This window comes from Natator depressus, chromosome 1 (genome assembly GCF_965152275.1).
Source record: "Natator depressus isolate rNatDep1 chromosome 1, rNatDep2.hap1, whole genome shotgun sequence".
Lineage (NCBI taxonomy): Eukaryota > Metazoa > Chordata > Testudines > Cheloniidae > Natator > Natator depressus.
The window spans coordinates 228,631,131-228,652,409 of record NC_134234.1 but is presented as its reverse complement, the minus strand read 5'-3'; the positions used below and the strand labels follow the sequence as shown (position 1 = coordinate 228,652,409).

The 21,279-nt window shown below is 42.5% G+C and overlaps 1 protein-coding gene across 1 annotated transcript in view; it reads right to left on the bottom strand.

Annotated features, from left to right (window-relative positions):
- Nucleotides 1-1,026: 1,026 nt before the first annotated feature.
- ITPR2 (inositol 1,4,5-trisphosphate receptor type 2) overlaps nucleotides 1,027-21,279 on the bottom strand; it is a 337,337-nt gene continuing 317,084 nt past the window's right edge. Inside the window, exons 56-57 of the mRNA XM_074937228.1 lie at nucleotides 7,107-7,268; nucleotides 1,027-5,129 (exon numbers count right to left, since the gene is read on the bottom strand). Coding sequence (XP_074793329.1) covers nucleotides 5,043-5,129; nucleotides 7,107-7,268 — 249 coding nt within the window. The 3' untranslated portion in view covers nucleotides 1,027-5,042. The remainder of the gene's footprint in view (nucleotides 5,130-7,106; nucleotides 7,269-21,279) is intronic.

The window sequence follows — 21,279 nt, the reverse complement described above, 5'->3', positions numbered from 1 at the left end:
CCAATACATCATCTCCTAACCCTTGACCACAGCTTCCATTCATACCAGTTCCTCCAGCTCACAGAGGTGACTTGTTTGTTTGTTTGTTTGTTTGTTTGGGCCTTTCTTTGATGAGGAGGAACAACCTGCTATTTTTCAATATGTTTCTTCAAATCTAAAACCTCTCCAACTGAAGAATCTCTATGGGATGCGGGTCTTTTTGGTAGATCACATTAGATTACTTCCACCAATCATTACTCTGAAGGGACCTTTAAACCACCTCCATGTGCACTGATTATTTGATGGGTGAATCTCCACAATAGACGTCTCGGGCGAGAAGAAGAGATGTCTGCAATGAATCTTCCTATGCATAACTAGGAAGTTCAGTTTGGAAATGCAATATATCTTCTAAAAATGTCAATTGTTTTTCAATGCTTATGAAAGGTGTCCGACTGTGATGTCCTCTATATGTCTGATCCTGTGAGGTGCTGAGCATTTTCAATTCCTGTTGATCTCAATAAGTGTTTTGATGGTGCTCAAGTTCTTGAATAGTTAAGCCCTGTCTCCACAGGACAAGTATAGCAGACAGGGCAGTGAAAGCTTTTCCCTTCTGCTGAGCTAATGTGCCTTCATGCTCTAGAGCAGTGGTTCCCAAATTTGTTCCGCTCCTTGCGCAAGGAAAGCCCCTGGCGGGCTGGGCCAGTTTGTTTACCTGCCGCGTCCGCAGGTTCGGCCGATCGCGGCTCCCAGTGAGTGCTGTTCGCTGCTCCAGGCCAATGGGAGCTGCTGGAAGCGGTGGATTAAAAATCCACTAGGGATTACCCTGATGGGCCACATGCCAAAGGTTGCTGACCCTGGGACTACACCATTACAGTACAGACACCCCAACTCTTCTAAGAAGATTTTAATTCAGCAACACACATTTGCACACGGCTCTGCAATGGAATATACAGAAACGAACATGTATAAAATGACAACTTTTAATAAAAAAGTTAGTCAGCAGCAATGGACATATGTAGATTTTAATTGTCAAATAGTTTAGTTTTTCCCTCTAAGGCATTGATAGTTCATAGATGTTTATTGTTTCAATCAATTTGTATAAATATGTTTTTGATACTTGCATAGGAATAGGACATCTTGGCTTCATTAAACAAAGATATACATACAAATGTGTATAAAAGTGATTTTTCCCCCACCCCATTATCTTTCATGAATTCATCAATGTGGGGTTGTTGTATTTTGAACCCTTAAAGGCCTGGAAATTGGTCCTGCAGTTGTTAATCATGTAAGTGTCCCCTGTTGAAGTTAACGGGACTACTTGCCTGTATAAGGATTACTCATGTGAGTAAGGCCTGCAGTGATCTTCCAGCAGAAGTAGCAAGCATGTCAAACACAAGTGAAAGATATTTACAATCTGTGCAAGTAGCATTTTCTACTCTTATTGATTAAAGAGGTCTGTCTCAGAAGCAATAAACATCAGAAAGGCACTGTGGCAAACATTAGCTGGTGTCTATTACAACTTTTTTTTTTTCTTTTCCTTTGCAGTTTTAGATCTCATCTAAACAGCAGTACTGTAATAGAGGAGTTCTTGTGAGGAAGGGAAATGTTAGTGGGGACTGAGGGAAGAGAGAGTTCTTGCAGCTTGGAACTGCAATAAGGAATTTAGTGCACAAATAAGTCTGTTCTCAAGTTTTCCAGCTCATACAGCAAAAACCTCCCTTCTCGTGCAAGCATTTGGTTGGTTTTCTAACTGTAAACAAGTGCCAGCTACTTCCAGTATTATCCCACTCCTCCCCCTCACTAATAACAATCATAAACGTGTTTTAGTTCCAATAAATGTTACTTTATATTGCCGAGGAGTGTAAGAGGGAATTGATATTGAAATAGAGTTGACTACTTTACACAGTTTATCAAATCTAAAGTGAATTAAAAATGAATGGCTGGATTCTCTAACTCCACTGACTTCATTATTTACATCAGGGAAAGTGAGAAGAGAAAAATCTGGCCTTATCTAAATTTTGGTTTCAGCCACTGATGTAGCTGCATCAGTGCAGCTGAAGTGATACCCTGAGGCCAGGTCTACACTACAGAACTTACAGCAGCATAGCTGTACGACCTCCCGTGTAGCTGCTCTGTGCCGATGGGAGAGAGCTCTCCTGTCAACATAATCAAACCACCCCCAATGAGCAGCAGTAGCTATGTTAGCAGGAAAGCGTCTCCCGCTGACACAGCGCTGTCCACCAGCACTTCTGTTGGTTGGGAGGGTGTTTTGTGTTTTTCCCCACACCCCTGAGCGACATACGTTTCACTAACAAAAGTGCTAGTGTAGACCTAGCCTAAGAGATCGTATGTCTTCGCTTCAAATGCTACAGCGGCGCTGCTGCAGCGCTTCCGTGTAGGCATTTCCTCTGCCGACGGGAGAGGTTCTCCTGTCGGTGTAGGTAATCTACCTCCCTGAGAGGTGGTAGCTAGGTCAATGGAAGAATTCTTCCGTCGACCTAGCGCTGTCTAGATGGGGACTTACCATAGGTTGGCTTGAGAATGCTGCCCAGGGGTGTGGATCTTTCACATCCCTGACTGTGGTCGTTAAACTGACCTTATTTTCTAGTGTAGACCAGGCCTCAGTATGAATGCAATCCAGTGGTGTAAACCACAACTGATCCTGGTGCAGCTTATCTTGGTTTCAAGCAAGTCATGGTGTACACTGGTCCACTGCACTACACTAGTTGTTTGCACCATGACAGCCATATTGGAGACTACAAACCCCAGTGTAGGTCTCCAGCATGTTACTTGTACAAGATAAGGATAGAGGTTCATTAGTTTTAATTAGTGAAGCCCAAATCATACTATTCCATGTTGAAAGCCCCTCAGAAGGGAAAAGAGGCTCCCCTCATGGAGCTTCTATTGCACTCTCCTTAGGGTGAGGTGTTTGTGGCCTTATGGACAGATCATAAGGTTCAAAGTCCTAGCTGTATAGTCTGAGGATTTCTGAAGGTGGTAAACTTCACCCCTGTAGATCCGGCTCACTCATGTAGAGTGGCACACAATGGTACACGTTTGTGAGTAACACACACGTAGATGCCACTGCACACAGGCTAGGCTCAATTTGGGATGTGCATTTCTGATAGGGAAATACACAACTTGATCCTGGAAGTGTTTAGTGCCTCTCAGAATTAAGCCCATGTCAGGACCCATAGAGTGTCATATACAGAGCTCCCTTTTTGTAAGTGAGGCCCTAAAATCTCCCTTGATCCCATGTGAAAGATATGGCTGTTACTGGGAGCCATATAAGGGTGTGGGGTGCATGTGTGTTTAGTTAGAGGAGAGAAACGTCCCATCTTTTCTTCCAGTCCTGCCAGTTCTCACCTGACTTGCTTTTATAACAGTAACATTTACCCTTTTTTAATAAAATGAATACTGGAGCTAGTTAAAAACTGATCAAAATTTTTGACCAAAAAAGAGAGAGAAAATAAAAGGCTTTTTAATGAAACCTTCTGGAAAAATCCATTTCTGCTTTAAAAATGAAATTTTTTGGCTTTTCAGTGATTGAAAACCTTAAGTCTTTTGACATTCATTTTTGCTGAATTTCCCTTTTTTTTGCCCCCTGAAGTTTTTCATGGGCGGGGGGACAGAGAAATGATTTCCCAAGCAGCTCTAATGAATGCCTCTTTAAAACCCTTACTGATACCTGCTAAATACCCTGCTCTTAAAAATTAAAGGGGAGACTTTTCAAAGGCACAAAGGGCAGTTAGATCTTAACTCCTATTGATTTTTTCAAAGGGATTTAAGTCCCCAACTCCCATTTGTACCTTGAAAACCTCCCCCTAAGTCTGAAGAGAAAATTACAACGTTTATTAAACGCCAAGAGACTTTCAAACAGTTAGAATAAAATAGCTGAAAAGTGCACTCTTGCAGCTGGACACTACAGTCCTGTCTTGAGGGCCCAGTCCAACAAGATCATCTTCTACTGACGTCAATAGGAGTTCCATGCCCGAAGGGCAAGCAGGAACTGATTTATAATCAAGGCAACGTTCCCACTGAAACTAGGACTGAGTAAAAGACAGCAGGATATGGCCCTGATTCACTTATGTCAAATAGTGCCTACGGTGTGTTTATGGAAGGTAATGACTCCATTACAATTCCTTCTAGGTAGTATTTTTAAGCTTTTTACCAAAAAAGTCACCTCAATACAAATTTTAAAATACCTTTTGTTCTAAATCCTTTTTTGAGCTTGAATTTAAAACATGATTTAACATCATAATATGTGAAATCTCCACTTGCAGCTACATGAATAGAGAACATCTGACGCCAGGAGAAAAATCACTTTATGTTGTCAGTGGTCTGTGCATTAATTCCAAGTTCCCACAGCTGTAAATCCATTGTGCTCCATGTCATAAATAAGAAATGGCATGATGACAGTTAAAATTCAAAAGAACTCCTGTTTCTCTTCACCACTTTTTTTTAGTCTGAGTGTAGAGTTGATTTGCCTCTAACAGAAGTTAACTTGCAGTGATGTTATAACTGCTCCTGCTGCTGTATTTATGGTAATAATAATAATAATAAAAAAGTAAATGCAAGCAAATATAACAGATGTTGCTATCTGGTAAATAAAACAAGAAATAACTTCTATTGATTCTGAAGGAGGCTGTTGCATTTGTGGTGTTTAAATTATTGCTCCTTCCCCATATCTTGGTTCTTCCATTACTTTGAGAAGAAATCTTAAATTGACTTCAAGAAGAGCCAAATACTGCCCGAACTTGCATTGTATACAGTTCCCATTGAAGCCAATTGAGTTGCAGAGAGTGTAAACCCAGCAGAGTTTAGCCTGTAGAATGAATACAGAAGAACTCCCTTGTATTTCTTGCATTCTAGGTTTTGGTCCCTTTCAGCCATGAAAAACCGTTACAAATTGTTCCCAGAGCTAAACCACTTAACAGCTTGGCACTTGGTTGTTTTTAACTTTGCAACAATAGGCACTGTTCACTCCTCTCGATCTCAGCTTTTTATCCTGTAATCAAGCAGGAATACTGATGAAAGGCTAGTCACGGCTTCTCCCCATGGTATCAGTGTGGTGGCATGTGATGATTCACATGGGGTGTGTTTGATCCAAGAAAGCCCAGCCTCTGCTTATTTTTCCTTTGTTCTGTCATCTACGGTGGAAAGGGAGAGAAAGATGAGAGGGTTTTGACGATTATTTAGCAGCAGCACATGCACTCACAATGCAACAGCATGAGAAGGACGTTTTTGCCAAGTGCATATAAGCAAAATAACTGCAATTTTTTTTCATCCTTAAAAACTGAGTACAGGATTTCTTTGAAGTATGAGATTGTGTCATGCAAATAATGGACTTATATGTGCATGATGGGGGTGGGGGAACAGGTATAGGCTGTAACTTCAGAGAGTCGAACTAAAACAATTTCAACTAGTTTGCAGCTATTTCCGATACAAAGCTCGACTATATTTTGCAGTCACATTCTCTAGTAACAGGATTCCCCCTACCTGGCTGTTAGGTTTTCAAAATTCAATTTCTTGCTTACCTGTTCTCTAGTTGTGTTAATGGAATAAAAACTCTTTCCGGAACCGTATCTGTGCACCTAGCTTTATTGAGTCAGGAATAAAACCTTTCTGAGACAAAAGTCCTGACCATGACCCAAGACAACATCTAGTTCTCTAAGCCCTGGTCTACACTAGGACTTTAGGTCGAATTTAGCAGCGTTAAATCGATGTAAACCTGCACTCGTCCACACGATGAAGCCCTTAAAGGGCTCTTAAAATCGATTTCCTTACTCCACCCCTGACAAATGGATTAGTGCTTAAATCGGCCTTGCCGGGTCGAATTTGGGATAGTGTGGACACAATTCGACGGTATCGGCCTCCGGGAGCTATCCCAGAGTGCTCCATTGTGACTGCTCTGGACAGCACTCTCAACTCAGATGCACAATTGTCTGCCGTTGCTCTGACGCAGGGAGGGGCGACTGACGACACGGCTTACAGGGTTGGCTTACAGAGAGTTAAAATCAACAAAGGGGGTGGCTTTACATCAAGGAGTATTTCAGGCAGGACTTCACGGAGGGTTCCAATAAGAAATGGTGCACCTAAGTTATTGTTCTTATTGGAACAAGCAGGTTAGTCTGGCCTCTGATTGATACATGGCTAGATTTACCTCGCTGCACCTTCTCTGTGAGTGACTGCAGTGTGACCTAGAGGAACGAGTCCCCTAGACGGGGGGGTTGCAAATGAGTACAAAACAAATCTGGTCTATTTCTTGTTTTGATACACTCCATCTATCTTTTACATCTTTGGCTGGCAGCAGACGGTGCAGAAGGACTGCATGCCATCCACATCTCATGGCTGCTCGGCAGAAGATGGTACAAGAGGACTGCTAGCAATCCGTATTGCCTGCCTGCTCACCATAAGATGGTTCAATAGGACTGACTGCAGGACTAAAGAGAATGACCTGGTCAAGTCACTCCAAATTTAGTTCCTGCGCCCATGTCTGCCCAGGCACTCCTGATCGACCTCACAGAGGCGACCAAGAGCACCTCGGACATGATGATGACGGCTACCAGTCCTACTGTACCATCTGCTGCCACAAGGCAATGGGTTGCTGCTGCTGTGTAGCAATGCAGTACCGCGTCTGCCAGCACCCAGGAGACATACGGTGACAGTGAGCTGAGCGGGCTCAATGCTTGCCGTGGTATGGCATCTGCATGGGTAACTCAGGAAAAAAGGCGCAAAACGATTGTCTGCCCTTTCTTTCACGGAGGGAGGGAGGGAAGGTGGGCCTGATGACATGAACCCAGAACCACCCGCGACAATGTTTTAGCCCCATCAGGCATTGGGATCTCAACCCAGAATTCCAATGGGCAGCGGAGACTGCGGGAACTGTGGGATAGCTACCCACAGTGCAACACTCCGGAAGTTGACACTTGCCTCGGTAATGTGGAAGCACTCCACCGAGTTAATGCACTTAGAGCATTTTTTGTGGGGACACACACACACTCGAATATATATAAAACCGATTTCTAAAAAAACAACTTCTATAAATTCGACCTAATTTTGTAGTGTAGACATACCCTAAGCATGTGTTCATATGTCAGTTTTCTACCCAGCTCAGAAACACTTACCTGTTCCTTGAGCTCAGCAAGCTGACTGGACAGTTGTTTTACAAGACTCATGGTTGTCTCCAACTTTTCTTGCAGGTTTCTAATTTCATTTTGCTCATTGTCACCTTCACTGCTAACCAGGGACATGGCTCGCATTCGAGGGAACCAGTCCAAATTCTTCTCCTACATGTGAATATATTTTTAAAAAATGTTAATCTGGGTTTATCTAATGCTATTAGCCTGAAGTTCTAGAAAGAGAATCATTTGTGGTTCTACTGTGTTTGATGCACAGCAAGAGAGATTAAGAAACATTAAAACAGGAAATCACAATATTTTAATATTTTACACTATTAAATCTTTTCTGGCTAAAAAGAAACCAGCTAAAATCCAGGCAAAATCCTGGCTGCACTGAGGTCACTGACAAAATTCCCATTGACTTCAGTGAGGCCAGATTTTTCATCCCAAGACACAAACAGATATTGCCACCTTATCCTTGGAATCCAACCTTTATGTACACTCACAGTGTATAAATATAGACCAGTGCTTACCCTTAGGGTGGCACAGAAGAATGCTGGGAGTGGCAGGAGTGCCATGTGGTGGGACCAGGGCCAGCCCCCATAGGGGGTGGGGAGGGCGCACCATGCTTCCATCCCTGCTCCACCCCCAGCCTTCTCCTCCCCTAGTCCTGTTCAGCCCCAAGTCCTGCTCCAGCTCCAGGCCCAGATCTGTCCCACTCCCACTCTGCTGCCAGACCAGTTCCAAACCCAGTGGCAGCTCCACTCTGCCTCCAGCCAGGCTTTGCCCTCATTCCTTCTCTGCCCCCAGCTGCAGTTTCTCCCCCAAACCCAATTCTGCCCCCAGACCAAGCTCCTCTGCTGAGGGAAGCCTTGACTGTGCAGTAATGGAGGGGGAAACATGCAGACAGATTCTGTTACTGATAAGGGGGGTGCAACTGAAAAAGTTTGAGTACCACCGATCTAGACACAGTAAAAAAAATGTAATGAGTGGGTTATGGAAGATGGGGTGGAGTAGCATAAAGGGTATTTTTGAGCATTCCTTTGGGATGGCTGCACTGTTCTTGAGCATGCATGCAGGATATAATGGATATATGGGGGGCGGGGAGGAGAGAATACTGCCCTGTGTGGGGAATGGGAAGAGGAGCCAAGAAGTCCTGCAGTTTCAGAGCAGGATTACAATCTAGTGTTCCTTAAATGGGAAAATGGTTCCCATGTCTGGTGGTAAGTTACATCACAGGGGCTCTGTCTTCCACACAGAAGTAGGTTAGATCAAAGCCGTACCTTTTGGCAGCACGTAAGTGTAGTGGGATGCACGTGGCACCTTTTTAAAGGACAAGATCTGCTCTAGAGCATGTACCTTCTAGGCTCCCATTATACCCTAGGGACCCTCCACCCACCTAGATCTATTTCCCCAGACAAATGAGGGTTGCATACTCTGGAGCCTAACCCAACCCAAGGTGCTCTGGAGCCCAGAGTTGTCCTAATATTGTTAGGTTTTGCTCTTTGAAGAACATGCAGGCAAAGGGGAATGTAGCCATAGACTGCTAGACTACTTTAATTTTGGTTGCACCATGAAAATCTAAAAGTAAACTTGAAACCCTCAGGGGGTTTTCTCTACTTAATCTGAGGTTTCAAATAAATTTCTGTCCAGCTGTTCCTGGTCCTGTCACACTAAAACGACACAATGCAAAGGGAGTTAGACTGTGCAGCTTCATTACATTTTGCAGTACATAGCTGTCAGTCACACATGCTTGTGAAATGCGGCCTTCCCTAGTCCCGGGCTTTGAAAACATAGGGATCTCAGGATGATTTATTGTGCATGCACAATTCACTTTTCTGTGGGTGATCATTCAAATCAAAATCTTATTTCACCAGCTTTGTTGGTGAGTTTTAATTGAACACAGATTGCATGGTATTTTCTGTTCCATGATTCTGGCGTATACAAGATTAACATTAATTTTCCATGAATATTCTAGTATTCAAAGAACTTCAGCATAGTTCTTTAACTGAAAGGACAGCCTTGTACTTAAAGTCAAGCTTATGTGAAAGTGCACTACTGGACTGGTGCCTATCTTTGCCAACACATCTGTCCATAAACTCACCTGACAGAATATTTGCAGAATACAAATTCAAAAGTTGTGCAGCAAATACCATTGAAGCTACTTCCTTTTGGATTGGAATATTCCTGGAAAACTGTCATATTTTTACCTGTTAGTGTCTCTCGCTTGAAGAATCTGAGATTATGAAACACAATACTGCATTATCGTAGAAGGCAGCAAATAGCTGTGGTACCTACTCCCTTTTGCTAAGGCTGAGCATCAAGGTAAACTTTCTTGACCAAGATTGGCAGGATGGGAGTCATTTCAGACTTGCTGCTCTTGTACTGCTGAGCGTTGATGTCAGTGTTGTGAAATGCCCATTGTTCTTCCTATTCTCTGCTTCTCCAGAATACAATGCTTTGTTTGGTCTTTCTTTTTTTTTTTTTTTAAAGTGGCTATTGGGTTTGTTTTAGGGCAGTTTTTCTTTCCCTCATGTTTTTTAACCTATACAGCACTGAAATAGTCACAGGAACGTGATATATATTTGAAATAATTTTTGGTGCTGGAAATGTTACGGTATAATTTCAGTCTGCCTGTTCTATGCCCCCATGCCAACTTACTCTCCCACCCTCTGAATAGAGGACTTGTGGTGGGGGGGAGGGACGTGGGGCTGGAGTACATGGCACTCTGCATTAGCTGAAGATTGGACAGTGGTCCCTATGGGTCCTTTACTGCTGGCATCATTTAGAGCAGCTCTAAATCACTTCAGCTCCAGGATCAGTGAAAGTGGACTACAAGCCCCTCCTCTTCTCAGCTTTGCTTCTACAGAGCGCCAGCCCTGGCTAGTAAAGCTGTGGAAAAACTCTTAACAAAACCCATTTCATCTGGGCTGTGGCTTTAATTACAAACCAGGAGACTTGGACAAAGTGAAGCCAAAAGGTTGGTTGAGGACCAAGAGCTTGGACTGTTTTGAGAGGACCTCAGCCAGCTGATGCATTTGCATGGAAAAGTGACCCTGTGAAGTGAAACTGTTGACTTTTGCATAGCACTTCCTGGCAGCCCAAGAAGTGATGAGTCAAACAACTGAACACAGGTCTCTCATTTGGCAGTTCAGAGCTCTATCTACAGAGCAGGCAGAATATTGCTCTTTGGCTGCTGACCACACACAGAGGCTAACGTTACCCCATCCACAGTATAGTCTAACTGTGCATTTTTGTATCACAAAACTTTAAGTGGATTTGGAATTCATCAGAACACTAGGAAATACATTCTGTTCCACCAGTCATTTATAAATATATGCTTTGAATAGGCTGAATCTCATAACACATACAGTTATTAAATTCCCTTGCTGAATTGTTTACTTCTGTTGGTCAATATTAACTCACTTTCTCGATGCACTGTGAATTGCAAAGTTCTATCACAAGATAGTGTGGAAAGATGGTCCAGGGCATGGATGCTGCCTTATTCTGTGATGCTATAGTGCTCCTTACTGACAGCACTTGCTAATGGAGACTAAATAATGCATCACACAACTCTAGAAGATTTCAAAATGCAAATTGGAGCAGTTTCTTTGCAGACAGGGTTTATAGTGAAATTTCTACGCAATTGCTGGAAGACTGGCACACTGACTGCTTATCTGCATTGGAGTTATTTTTACCTTCAGTTGATTGCTTGCCAGCTAACTTGAGTTAATTTTTTTTTTTTGTAAAGGCTAGGTTGAATGCTACTCCCTGACATTTGCTCTGGGACATCAATGTTTCTGGAGGTCAGCCTAGGGTTCACCTTGACCACCTAACACATGTTAAAACTACAACTTTGCCCTGTCTACACTAGGAGTGAAATCTAATAGACTTGAATGGGGGCAAGATTTCATCCTACGACTTTAAAACTGGTATCTAGCATGCTTTAGCTATCACTTAGTTTAAAAAATACCTCTCTCCTTCGTATGGACAAGCTCTATAGGCCATATCTACATAGACTTTTACTTCAATTTAACAGATTGCCAGTTAACATGTCTGTAACAGCTAGTGGGGAAACACTGCAAACATTTGTTCCAGGCTACAAATGTTTGTGCTTTAGCTTAGGGCTCATCTTATGATTGGCAACAAATTAACTTGAGATAAAGTACAGTGTAGGCAAACTCCGAGCGAGTAAACTATATGGCTGGAAAGTCTGAACCATCTGTATCTGGCTGGGCAGCAGACGAACAACTTAAGAATTTAAACACAGTTTCTTAAACAGGGCTGAATTGAAGCCAGGTTTCTGCCAGTGTTTTACCACTTGCATTGTGCTCGGGCCTAGGAGATCCAATCATGGACCTGTACAAACAATGAAAAGCTTATGTGCCCTAGGGGAGCAGGGCCCATGTAAGAGTGTGTGCGCCCAGGTGCTGGGATCCTGGGGTGGAATGTCAGCCAGACGGGAAGGCTGCTGGGGCAGAAAGTATCTGCAACCTCACTCCATCAGCTGTTCAGCTCAGCTGACGAAAGCAGGTGGTGCTAGCCAAAGAGGCTGTGCACAAGCAGGACAGATACTTGATATGGTGAGTCAGTAGCTCTTCTCCCCACCTCTCCCAGCAGCACTTCGACAGACATTACTGCTGCCCTGTCTTGCTGAATCCTTCACTGGGATGGAGGCACACTGCTTGCTGGGACTACAGATTTTGACACAGACCCATGAGGCTCTGTAGTGTTTGGAGGCATTGCTACTTGCCTTGCTTGAGACACCTCCAGCCCTTTCCCTTCGAGTAAGTGTATTCAGAAGAAGCTCTGCACATCTGCCCTCATGAAGCTTTCTATACATTTTTCTCCCTCCTGTGGCTTATTCGGTGGAAATAGAGTTGGGGCCTTGGTCCTCACGTGGGGAAAACTTTGGCTTTTTTTTTTTTTTTATTTCAGCAGGAGAAAAGACTACAAGGATTTAACAAAGCATAGAAACTCTGGGCAAAGTCTTTGCTAAACCATCCCTCTGTGCAGCCAACTGGCTTCAGCTGAGCTCTCCCGCTGAGCTAAGTCCATGCCTCCTGAGTAACTGGAGGAGAGATCTCTGGTGTAGTGAGATAGAGGAGAGAGAGAGATCACCAGCAACCAGCAGGAAAGACTGGGCTGAGCTTTTTAAAAACTAGAGAACAGTGAGAGAAAATAGGCCAATGCATAGGACAGGGGGAAACTAGAAAAATGAAGCCAGTTTAATGGGTGTTTTCTGACTGCGTTAAACACAAGCTTGGAGTGCCATGTCAGTCACGTTGTGATATGCCTTTTATTGCACTGATGTGCATGGAAAGCAGGTGGCGTGGTTCTTAGCTTTTCCCAGACCGTGATCCCAAGTTAAAATAAAAAGCTGAGACCCTCCCCAGCCATCTAGCTAGAGAGGGAAAGTGGTTGTGGCTGATTTGTGGGCATAACCTACACCCTTGGGTTATGCCCACAGTCTAGTGGTTAGAGCGTTACACTGGGAAATTGGCTCTAAGGTTCTAATGCTACTTGTTTCAGCATCCTGGACAAGTCATGTATCAACCCATTTTACAAAGGGTTATTTATTTACTTCCTAGAGCTACAGTGTTTTGAGAGCCTCAGACAAAGACTTGACTGACCTCTGAACTTATCTAGCAACAACTTATTTCCAGTAGAGACTGAGAAGTGTTGTTACCATTATGCAAGGCACTGGTGAGACCTCACTGGAAATACTGTGTGTAATTCTAGTCTCCCATGTTTAAGAAGGATGACTTCAAACTGGAACAGGTACAGAGAAGGGCTACTAGGATGATCCGAGAAATGGAAAACCTGTCTTATGAGAGGAGACTCAAAGAGCTTGGCTTGTTTAGCCTAACCAAAAAAAAAAAAAAAAGCCTGAAGGGAGATATGATTGCTGTCTATAAATACACCAGGGGATAAATACCAGGGAGGGAGAGGAGTTATTTAAGTTAAGTGCCAATGTGGACACAAGAACAAATGGATATAAACTGGCCATCAACAAGTTTAGTCTTGAAATTAGGGGAAGGTTTCCGACCATCAGAGGAGTGAAGTTCTGGAACAGCCTTCCAAGGGGAGCAGTGGGGGGGAGGGGGGGCCTAACTGTTTTCAAGACTGAGCTTGATAAGTTGTATTGAGGGAATGGTATGAGGAGACTGCCTACAATTGCATCTGTGACTGCTAGCAGCAAATATCTCCAATGGCCAGTGATGGGACACGAAGATGGGGAGGCTCTGAGTTACTACAGAGAATTCTTTCCCAGGTGTCTGGCTGGTGGACCTTGCGCACATGCTCCGGTCTAACTGATCACCATAGTTATCGTGAGGAAGGAATTTATTCCCAGGGTCAGATTGGAAGAGACTCTGGGGTTTTTTTGCCTTCCTTTGCAGCATGGGGCATGGATCACTTACATATTTAAACTAGTGTAAATGGTGGATTCTCTGTACCTTGATGTCTTTAAATCATGATTTGAGGAAGTCAGTAACTCAGCCAGAGCTTATGGGTCTATTACAGGAGTGAGTAGGTGACATTCTGTGGCCTGCAACGTGCACGTCAGACTAGATGATCATGGTGGTCCCTTCTGGCTTTAAAGTCTGTGAGGTCTATGACAGTAGTCTTTGTAATGTTCGCTACATATTAGTCAGGTATGCCGCATTGCTGTGCTCTAAGTATTCCACTGTTTTGGGGCATACTAATTAGTGGATGTTGAAGGGGCATTATGATGCTGTATGGGCAAAGCCTCTTACAGCTTTAGGTACACAATGCTTTCCTGCCTCAACATTACACAGTCATAAACAACTCTCCAGTTCTGTACTCTCGTGGTGAAAGCCTGGCTTCACTGAAGTAAGTGGGACCAGGATTTCACCCTGGGTCTGTCTATATGATCAGAACCATTATTAGGATATACTGCTGGGGAATAATCCATCTGGATCCATCAGGTGTGTCTCAGCACGAACACAAACTTCAGGCAGTGCTGGTTTCAGTTAGACTATGATCTATATCCAAAGCATAGATCTGCAAGTCCCTTTCACACCTAGATTCTTATAGCACACGACTTTGCTCAAATTCCCAGGCAGGTTTAAGGGCAAGATATGGTCCTAAAATCTCTAGTGTTAGAGCTCCCACAGCCAATGTAGAAAAAAGGAGTTCAAATCTTCAAACTGTCTTGTGCATTATGACATAGTGCTATAACCATTTTGTGATTTAATCACAGTCAATAATAATTTGGCTCAGTGTATGATTCAGGTAATCCATCATTTGATAAACATTCACCCTAAACTACAACCAAAATAGCTTTCTGCAAATCCTGTTTGACACGTTAATGTTAAGACTTTATTTGATAAGCAATCTGCCCTTTGTAATATAGAGAAGAGAATTCCAAACTGTTAAGCATCTATATGCTCTGAGAATGATAACTCAAGGAAAATTAAACTCAGCAATTACAGATGAATCTTTATACAGTAAGAACACTAATGGCTGGAGCTACCACTGTGCTGATCCATTCCATATCTTCACAGCATGGGCATGGGGGAGAGAAAACAATAGAAATATTTTTGCCACGAGAGAGAGGTTGCAATCGACACCTAGAATTGCAGTCTGCTTTACTAACTTCACTTGATTAAATATTTGTTTGTGGACTATAGTAGAGTATAGCCTTGATTCCAAAATACCAGATGCACTGCATGACTATTATCCAGGCATTTCAATGTGGTGTTGGGTGACTTTGTGCATATGTTTGTGGCAGAAAAAGAGGTGTGGTTTTTTTTTTGTTTTTTTTTTTTAAGCATACAATAGCCTAGATTTTCAAAAATGATTTTTGGATGCCTCTGTTTTTGGCCCAACTTGACATCTTAACAAGGCCTAGATTTTCCAAGGGAAGGTGCCCAGCAATTCCTGAAAATTAGGCCCCTTTAAGGTTGGGGCACCCAAAAACGGGGGCACCCAAAATCACTTTTGACAATCTTGGCCATCGTGTGCGGTATTAATCATATTTAGTACAATTGAATACAGTATTTCCCTCCCACAGCTGTATTAAGCTAGAACTTTTCTGTTTACTCTCCTCTGCATGTGGACTGCTCCAGCTACTGTGCTTTGTTGTTTGCTCTAACCAACCCTGCATTCTTGCTACTTGTCTAATTTCTAGCTGCCCTCGTCTCCAGCTATGGACCAAATCATCCTTGCTGCCGCTGTGAGTGGAGGTTAAGAAGTCAGTAGCTCTGCATGGGGCTGTGGAAGAAGAGGGCACCCTCCTATTCACTGTTCACACTACTTCTTGACCCTGTGGAAGCCCCTGTATAGGTGCTACACAAAGCTGAGGATCTGCAGGTTGGGAGAGAATGAGCTGGGGGATGTGGCAGGAGACTAGCCACTCCCGACAGCATTGTTCCCCCTTTAATTCCCTGCCCGAGTTAGGGTATGTCTACACTGCATACTCCTTACGGTGGTGCGTAGAGTACATACACCGCATGCCCCCCTAGCACAGGTATAAACAGCAACGTAGACAGGCAAGTAAAGATGTGGTATGAACCCTGTGTGGCTCTCTCCATGTCTAACCTGCTATCCTTAGCAGTATAATGTCCTGCTAAGTCCCGGCTGCTGGAGCCTTTCCTGGCAGCAGGGAGAGGCAGTGGGGAAAGGCTCCAGCAGCCTTTCACTGACATGTGTAGCTATGCAGCGTAGTGTGGACACAGTCTGCTTTTTACTACAGCATGTAGCTATGCATACTCTGTGCCGCGGCCAGTGGAGTGCAGGGTGGACGTACTTAAGGAGGTTTCCTGCCAATGCTCTTACACCATACGTCCCGCTACTATCCTCGTGATGGGGGTGGTGGTCCAGGACAGAAGTGGTGCTAGAATCCATGGCACTGTGGCTTTGTCTGAGCTCTGCTGCAATGGAGGCTGGGAGGAAGTGCAGAGGCACAAAGCCTCTGTGAAAATGGGTATTCCCTTCCCCCCCAGAAAGGAAATTTTAGTGCAAACTTCTGGGTTTTCTAGTCCCTCTGCATTTGGTTTAACTTCATAGGGGATACTGTGGTTCTGTGTTACAGTATTTTTATCATCTTCATCCACTGCCTCAAGAGAGCTGTGACTGATGCTTATGCATTATGAATAAAATCTGCTTTACCCTCCTCTCCCACCCTCTGTCTATTCTTGCCTCTTGTCATGATCCTAAACTCTCTGATCCAGGGCCTACCTTAATGACCTGTTTATACAGCACCTAGCACAGTGGGGCCATGAACCTTGACTAGGCTACTGTACTGCTACTAATCACATGAGGCAGGGGCTTTGCTGAATCTATCCACTCCCTCTGTGTGCAAACATTTTGTCATTAATTATGCACCACTTTGAAATACCCTGTCCTCCTCCTCAGTGCACACACCTCTACTCCTTGCGTCTGAGGCGAGCTCTACAGACAGGTTTTTTACTGGTATAATTAAGTCAGTTAAGGGTGTAACTTCTTGCTAAAGTAGTTATGCCACTACAACAATTCCTTAATGGCTTGGATAGTGGAGTGAAGAATGTGTTTATAAAATTTGCAGGTGACACAAAGCTGGGAGGGGTTGCTAGCACTTTGGAGGATAGGATTAGAATTCCAAACGATCTTGACAAATTGGTCTGAAATCAACATGATGAAAATAGGAAGGAAAAATCAAATGCACAAAATGGGCATCAACTGGCTGGTGGTGGTAGTACTGCTGGAAAGAATCTGGGGGTTACCGCTGATCATGAATTTAAAACATAAGCAAACACCGTGATGCAGTTGTGAAAAAGACTAATATCCTTCTGGGCTGTATTAAGAGGAGTATGCTATGTAAGTCGCAGGAGGTAACTATCCCCCTCTATTGGGCACTGGTGAGGCCTCAGCTGGAGCCCTGTGTCCAGTTCTGTGCACCACACTTCTAGAAAGCAGCCAAAAGCGATGAAGGGTTTAGAAAACCTGACCTATAAGGTAATAAAAGGAAGTGGAAATGTTTAGTCTTCAGAAAAGACAACTGAGGGGGGGACCTGATAAACAGCCTTGAAATGTTAGGGGCTATTTACAAAGAGGACTGGGATCAATTGTTCTCCATGTCCACTGAAGGTAGGATGAGTAATGGGCTTAATCTGCAGCAAAGGAGATTTAGGTTAGATATTAGGAAAAACTTTCCAACTCTAAGGATAGTTAAGCTCTGGAACAGGCTTCCAAGGGAGGCTGTGGAATCCCTATCACTGGAAGCTTTTGGCAAGTGGTTGTCCAACCTGTTCTTAAGGAGGCCTAGGGTTACTTGGTCCTTGATGATTTCTCAAGCTCCCTTCCAGCCCTACATTTGTATAATTCTAACCCTTAGTGTGGATGCAGTTATAGTGGTATTGCTTATTCCTCATCCTGTATGGGAATAGCTGTACTGGTATAAATATGCTCATACTGCATCCAGCGGGGTTGGGGGAAGTACAGCTTTAACTATATTGGTGTAGTTTTGGCAGCATAATTTATGTACAGAGAAGGCCCAAGTTCTTTCCAGACTCCCTTCCCTTTCCATCTTCCTACATTCTCCTCCTTCCTCTGGTGCATCTCCACAGAGTTCATTTCTCACTCTTCTGCTGTTTCTATTTCTCTGTCTTATCTCTACCTTAAACCTGAGGATTGATCACCTGTACATATTTTCATAGCTCCCAATGACATCCTCTCAACATAGAATTTGGCACTTAATAATTGCTGCTTCTTTTAAATTCCCAAAGTTACTAGTAGATGTGACACATACATTTACTTTGCACCTATCTACAGCTTTGTCAGGCATGGGTAGTGGCTATGTTTTGAGAGAAACACTTTGGATTAGAGTTAACTAAATTATTCTAAAATAATCCCTGGCTTTTATACACTAAGCAACAACATCTGGTCTAGACATTAGATGATAAATGTTCTTGGGTTTTTAAAACAGATGTTGGTACAAATCACAATGGTAAATCATAGCCTGTATGTAGATATAGTAAATTTCTGCTTAGTAGTAACAGTTTATTACATCTGAAACTGAAATGCATCTTTAGCTCTCACTTTACTCACATGGATGTGCCTTCAATATTCTGGCATTAAATGCATGTATCCTTAAATTCAGAGCTTTTTAATGTACCATGCATATGATTCACCTTAATTTCAACTTCCTCACCAGAAAGAGGAAGAACAGGTAATGTGATGTAATCACTGTGGAAAAGTACATAGGGCTCTCTAATTGTCCTTTACAACTCAACTTGGTCCTGTTGTTAAATCATGTAGGTTTAATTTAACTTCATTCCCCTCCACCCACTTCCAGCAGAACATTTTAGTGAATACATTGGTTGGTTGGATTGACTCCTATTGTATATTTCTGCTTGGGCCATTTCTTGCTATTCACACATTACCAAATTATCTGTACTAGTGTACTCAATATCCTACTTTAAAAAAAAAATCATTGACTTGGTATTGATGCAAGGTGCCAAAATGAGAAGACTGTAGACACGATTCAAACTTTCTCAGCTTTTGTGTGGGTAACTGCCATGCAAGCATTCTGTACGCCAGCCTTCTAATAGGTTTCTCCTGTGCCCTGGAAAGATCACCAAGGTAGTCTCTGTATACATTCATTCAATCCTTGGCCTCTCTGCAGGAAGTGCCAAAAACATTTGCCAGCTAGTGTCAGTGGAAGTACTGGTTTGATACAGTTGAACAAAGATCAGGTATAAAATCTTGCTGCTATCCACTATTGTACAAAAAGTTTTGAGTAAATCTTTTGGTTTCATACTTGTTTGCACATATATATTCTTTACACTTAACCTTAATTCTCTTGCCCAGTCAGTTTGCATTTTAAAGATGAAAACAGAGTACTTGTAGCCTCAGTTTCGTGTAGCAGAGTCTCTAGGTAATTTAAAAACACAGCTGAAGACTTTTCTGTTGGATACTTCCGGCCTGACTCTGTTCTCAGTTGCACAGGTTATATCTCAATTTGGAATAATTCCATTCCAGTATAATTCCCTTAACTGCAATGGCATTATTCCAAATTGAGATACTCCTAAACGCTGTTTAAAATCTGGATCTGAATTTTGGGCTTTGGGCCCATTTTGACATAGATACTTAGTGCAATATCAAATTTAAAATACAACACTTTTTTTTTAACTCTATTGATTACAGAACTATAATATTTTTTAAAATAATCATCATACATAGATATTCTAGCCTAACCACTCAAAGCAGAGAAGAAAATCCTGTGTTTACTTCAAACCTCATGGTTTGAAAGTGACACCAAGCACCATGACAAACTTTAAGTCATGCTGGGTCAAATTTTCAAATGTGCAGGCCACTGGCCCATGTAGATTTTGTGCATTCATTTGCTGTATCCACAGGTCCCTGCACACATATGAAGGCCAAATAGAGGTACCTTTGATGGTTTTGCCTGATATGCCTGCATTGGAGGCAGATCCTGCAAGGCACTGGGTGTTTTCCTGTGACATACCAAGCATCATCTACCGCACTAACTTCGGGAGGTGCTCAGAAACTAGAAAAAGTTTGTCTTCAGTTTAAAATATCTACTCACTCAAATCTTGAATGATGTTCTATTTTAGATGTTGTAAACATAGATCAATAAAAGAAAAACAAGTTACCTTGTGAATCTTTAGCAGCTGATACTGTTGTTTAGCTCTTTTTCTGCAAACATAGGATATTTGAACTGTCTGCTACCCAGTTCTGTTTTAAAAATTATCAATATTGAAATAGTTCTATACTGGAAATGTGACTAGATTGTACATGTTGAGAACAACCACCTGTTTAGTTTCACGTACCCAGAGTTATTCTGTTGGGTACTGCAAGTGAAATCATGACAAGGAAATTCAAAACAGGAAAATCTTAATCCCGTGTAAATAAAATACTGCACACAAAAAGGGTGTTCACTAAATATCATTTAAAGTTTCCTGTTTGTTCTGGAGCCTCTTTAAAGCTACAATACCAAGTTTTCAAAACTGTAATACAATTCATGATCAACTGAATTTTGTAGGGTGACTGTAGAGGGTTCTAGTATATATAAATTGGCTGCATCCAAATTGCAATCTGATATATACTTTTATCTCAAAATGCCCTCTGAGCCAATTGTGCTGGTAATATTGCAAGGCTTCATGATGTGAAAAATACATCACTGTCATTTCAATTGAACAAAAAGGTTCCTGTTTTTGATACAGCATTTTTAACCATCGTAACAAGTTTTTGCAATAACTATTGTACACAACATTTTACACTTTGTCCCACAGATACCATTTGCCAACCTGATTGATTTCTTTCTCTACAAGTAATCTGATTTCTACATGCTATACATCATCTTTAATAAAGGAGAAGATATAATCTTAGCTTTTTATCATATAAACATCCACCAAAGTGGGGAGAGAGAGAGATTTCATGAACCAGCCTGGCAACCAAATAGAAAAATCTGACACACAACGCCTAATGCAGATTCTGAAAGATAAATGGTGCAATGAGACACAAGTTATTCAAATTCAGTAAGCTTAAACAGAGAGATATGACTCTGTAAATTTTTTTTCTGCCCACAACAGAGTGGAAAATAAAGGATGTAATTTTGTTTAGTGTCAACTTCTGAAAATATATCACTAGCACTGGGCAGTGATCCAAACCACCAAGTATTACTCTCTCTGGTCTTCAGGATAGCTCAGAGACAAACCAGCTCTCAAGATGTCTATCCTAAAAGTTACAATCACAATATAAACAAGTCTGCCCATAACTATGCCCACCTCAGCCTACGTCCTCCTCAAGAGCCTTAAAGAAGAGGAGCTTTGCCACATGTGTGGAAGGTCTGCCTGGGCTCTGGCAGATTGGCAGGAGGAAGTGGGGAGAAGGTGATCTGAGTTCCCAAATCGAGGCACAGTCTCCTGGATTTCTCATAGCAGAAATAGTTTTGAAGGCCAAACGGTGAAGTAAGCCTCTTACAGCCTGTTAGTGTAAGTCACTAGACAGGCATTATTAGTCTTTCAAATGCAGAGAAAATAATAGACAGCCTGGAATTGTGCCACTCTACCACTAGTTAGCCCAGGAACAACTAGTCTTTTTTGGACCATCTCAAATCACTGTTTCTGTTCCCTGAAAAAAAAAAATCTCAGGGCTGTTATTTTTAAAGACTTCATTATAGCTGTAGGCAATGGGATAACTCTCTTCTACT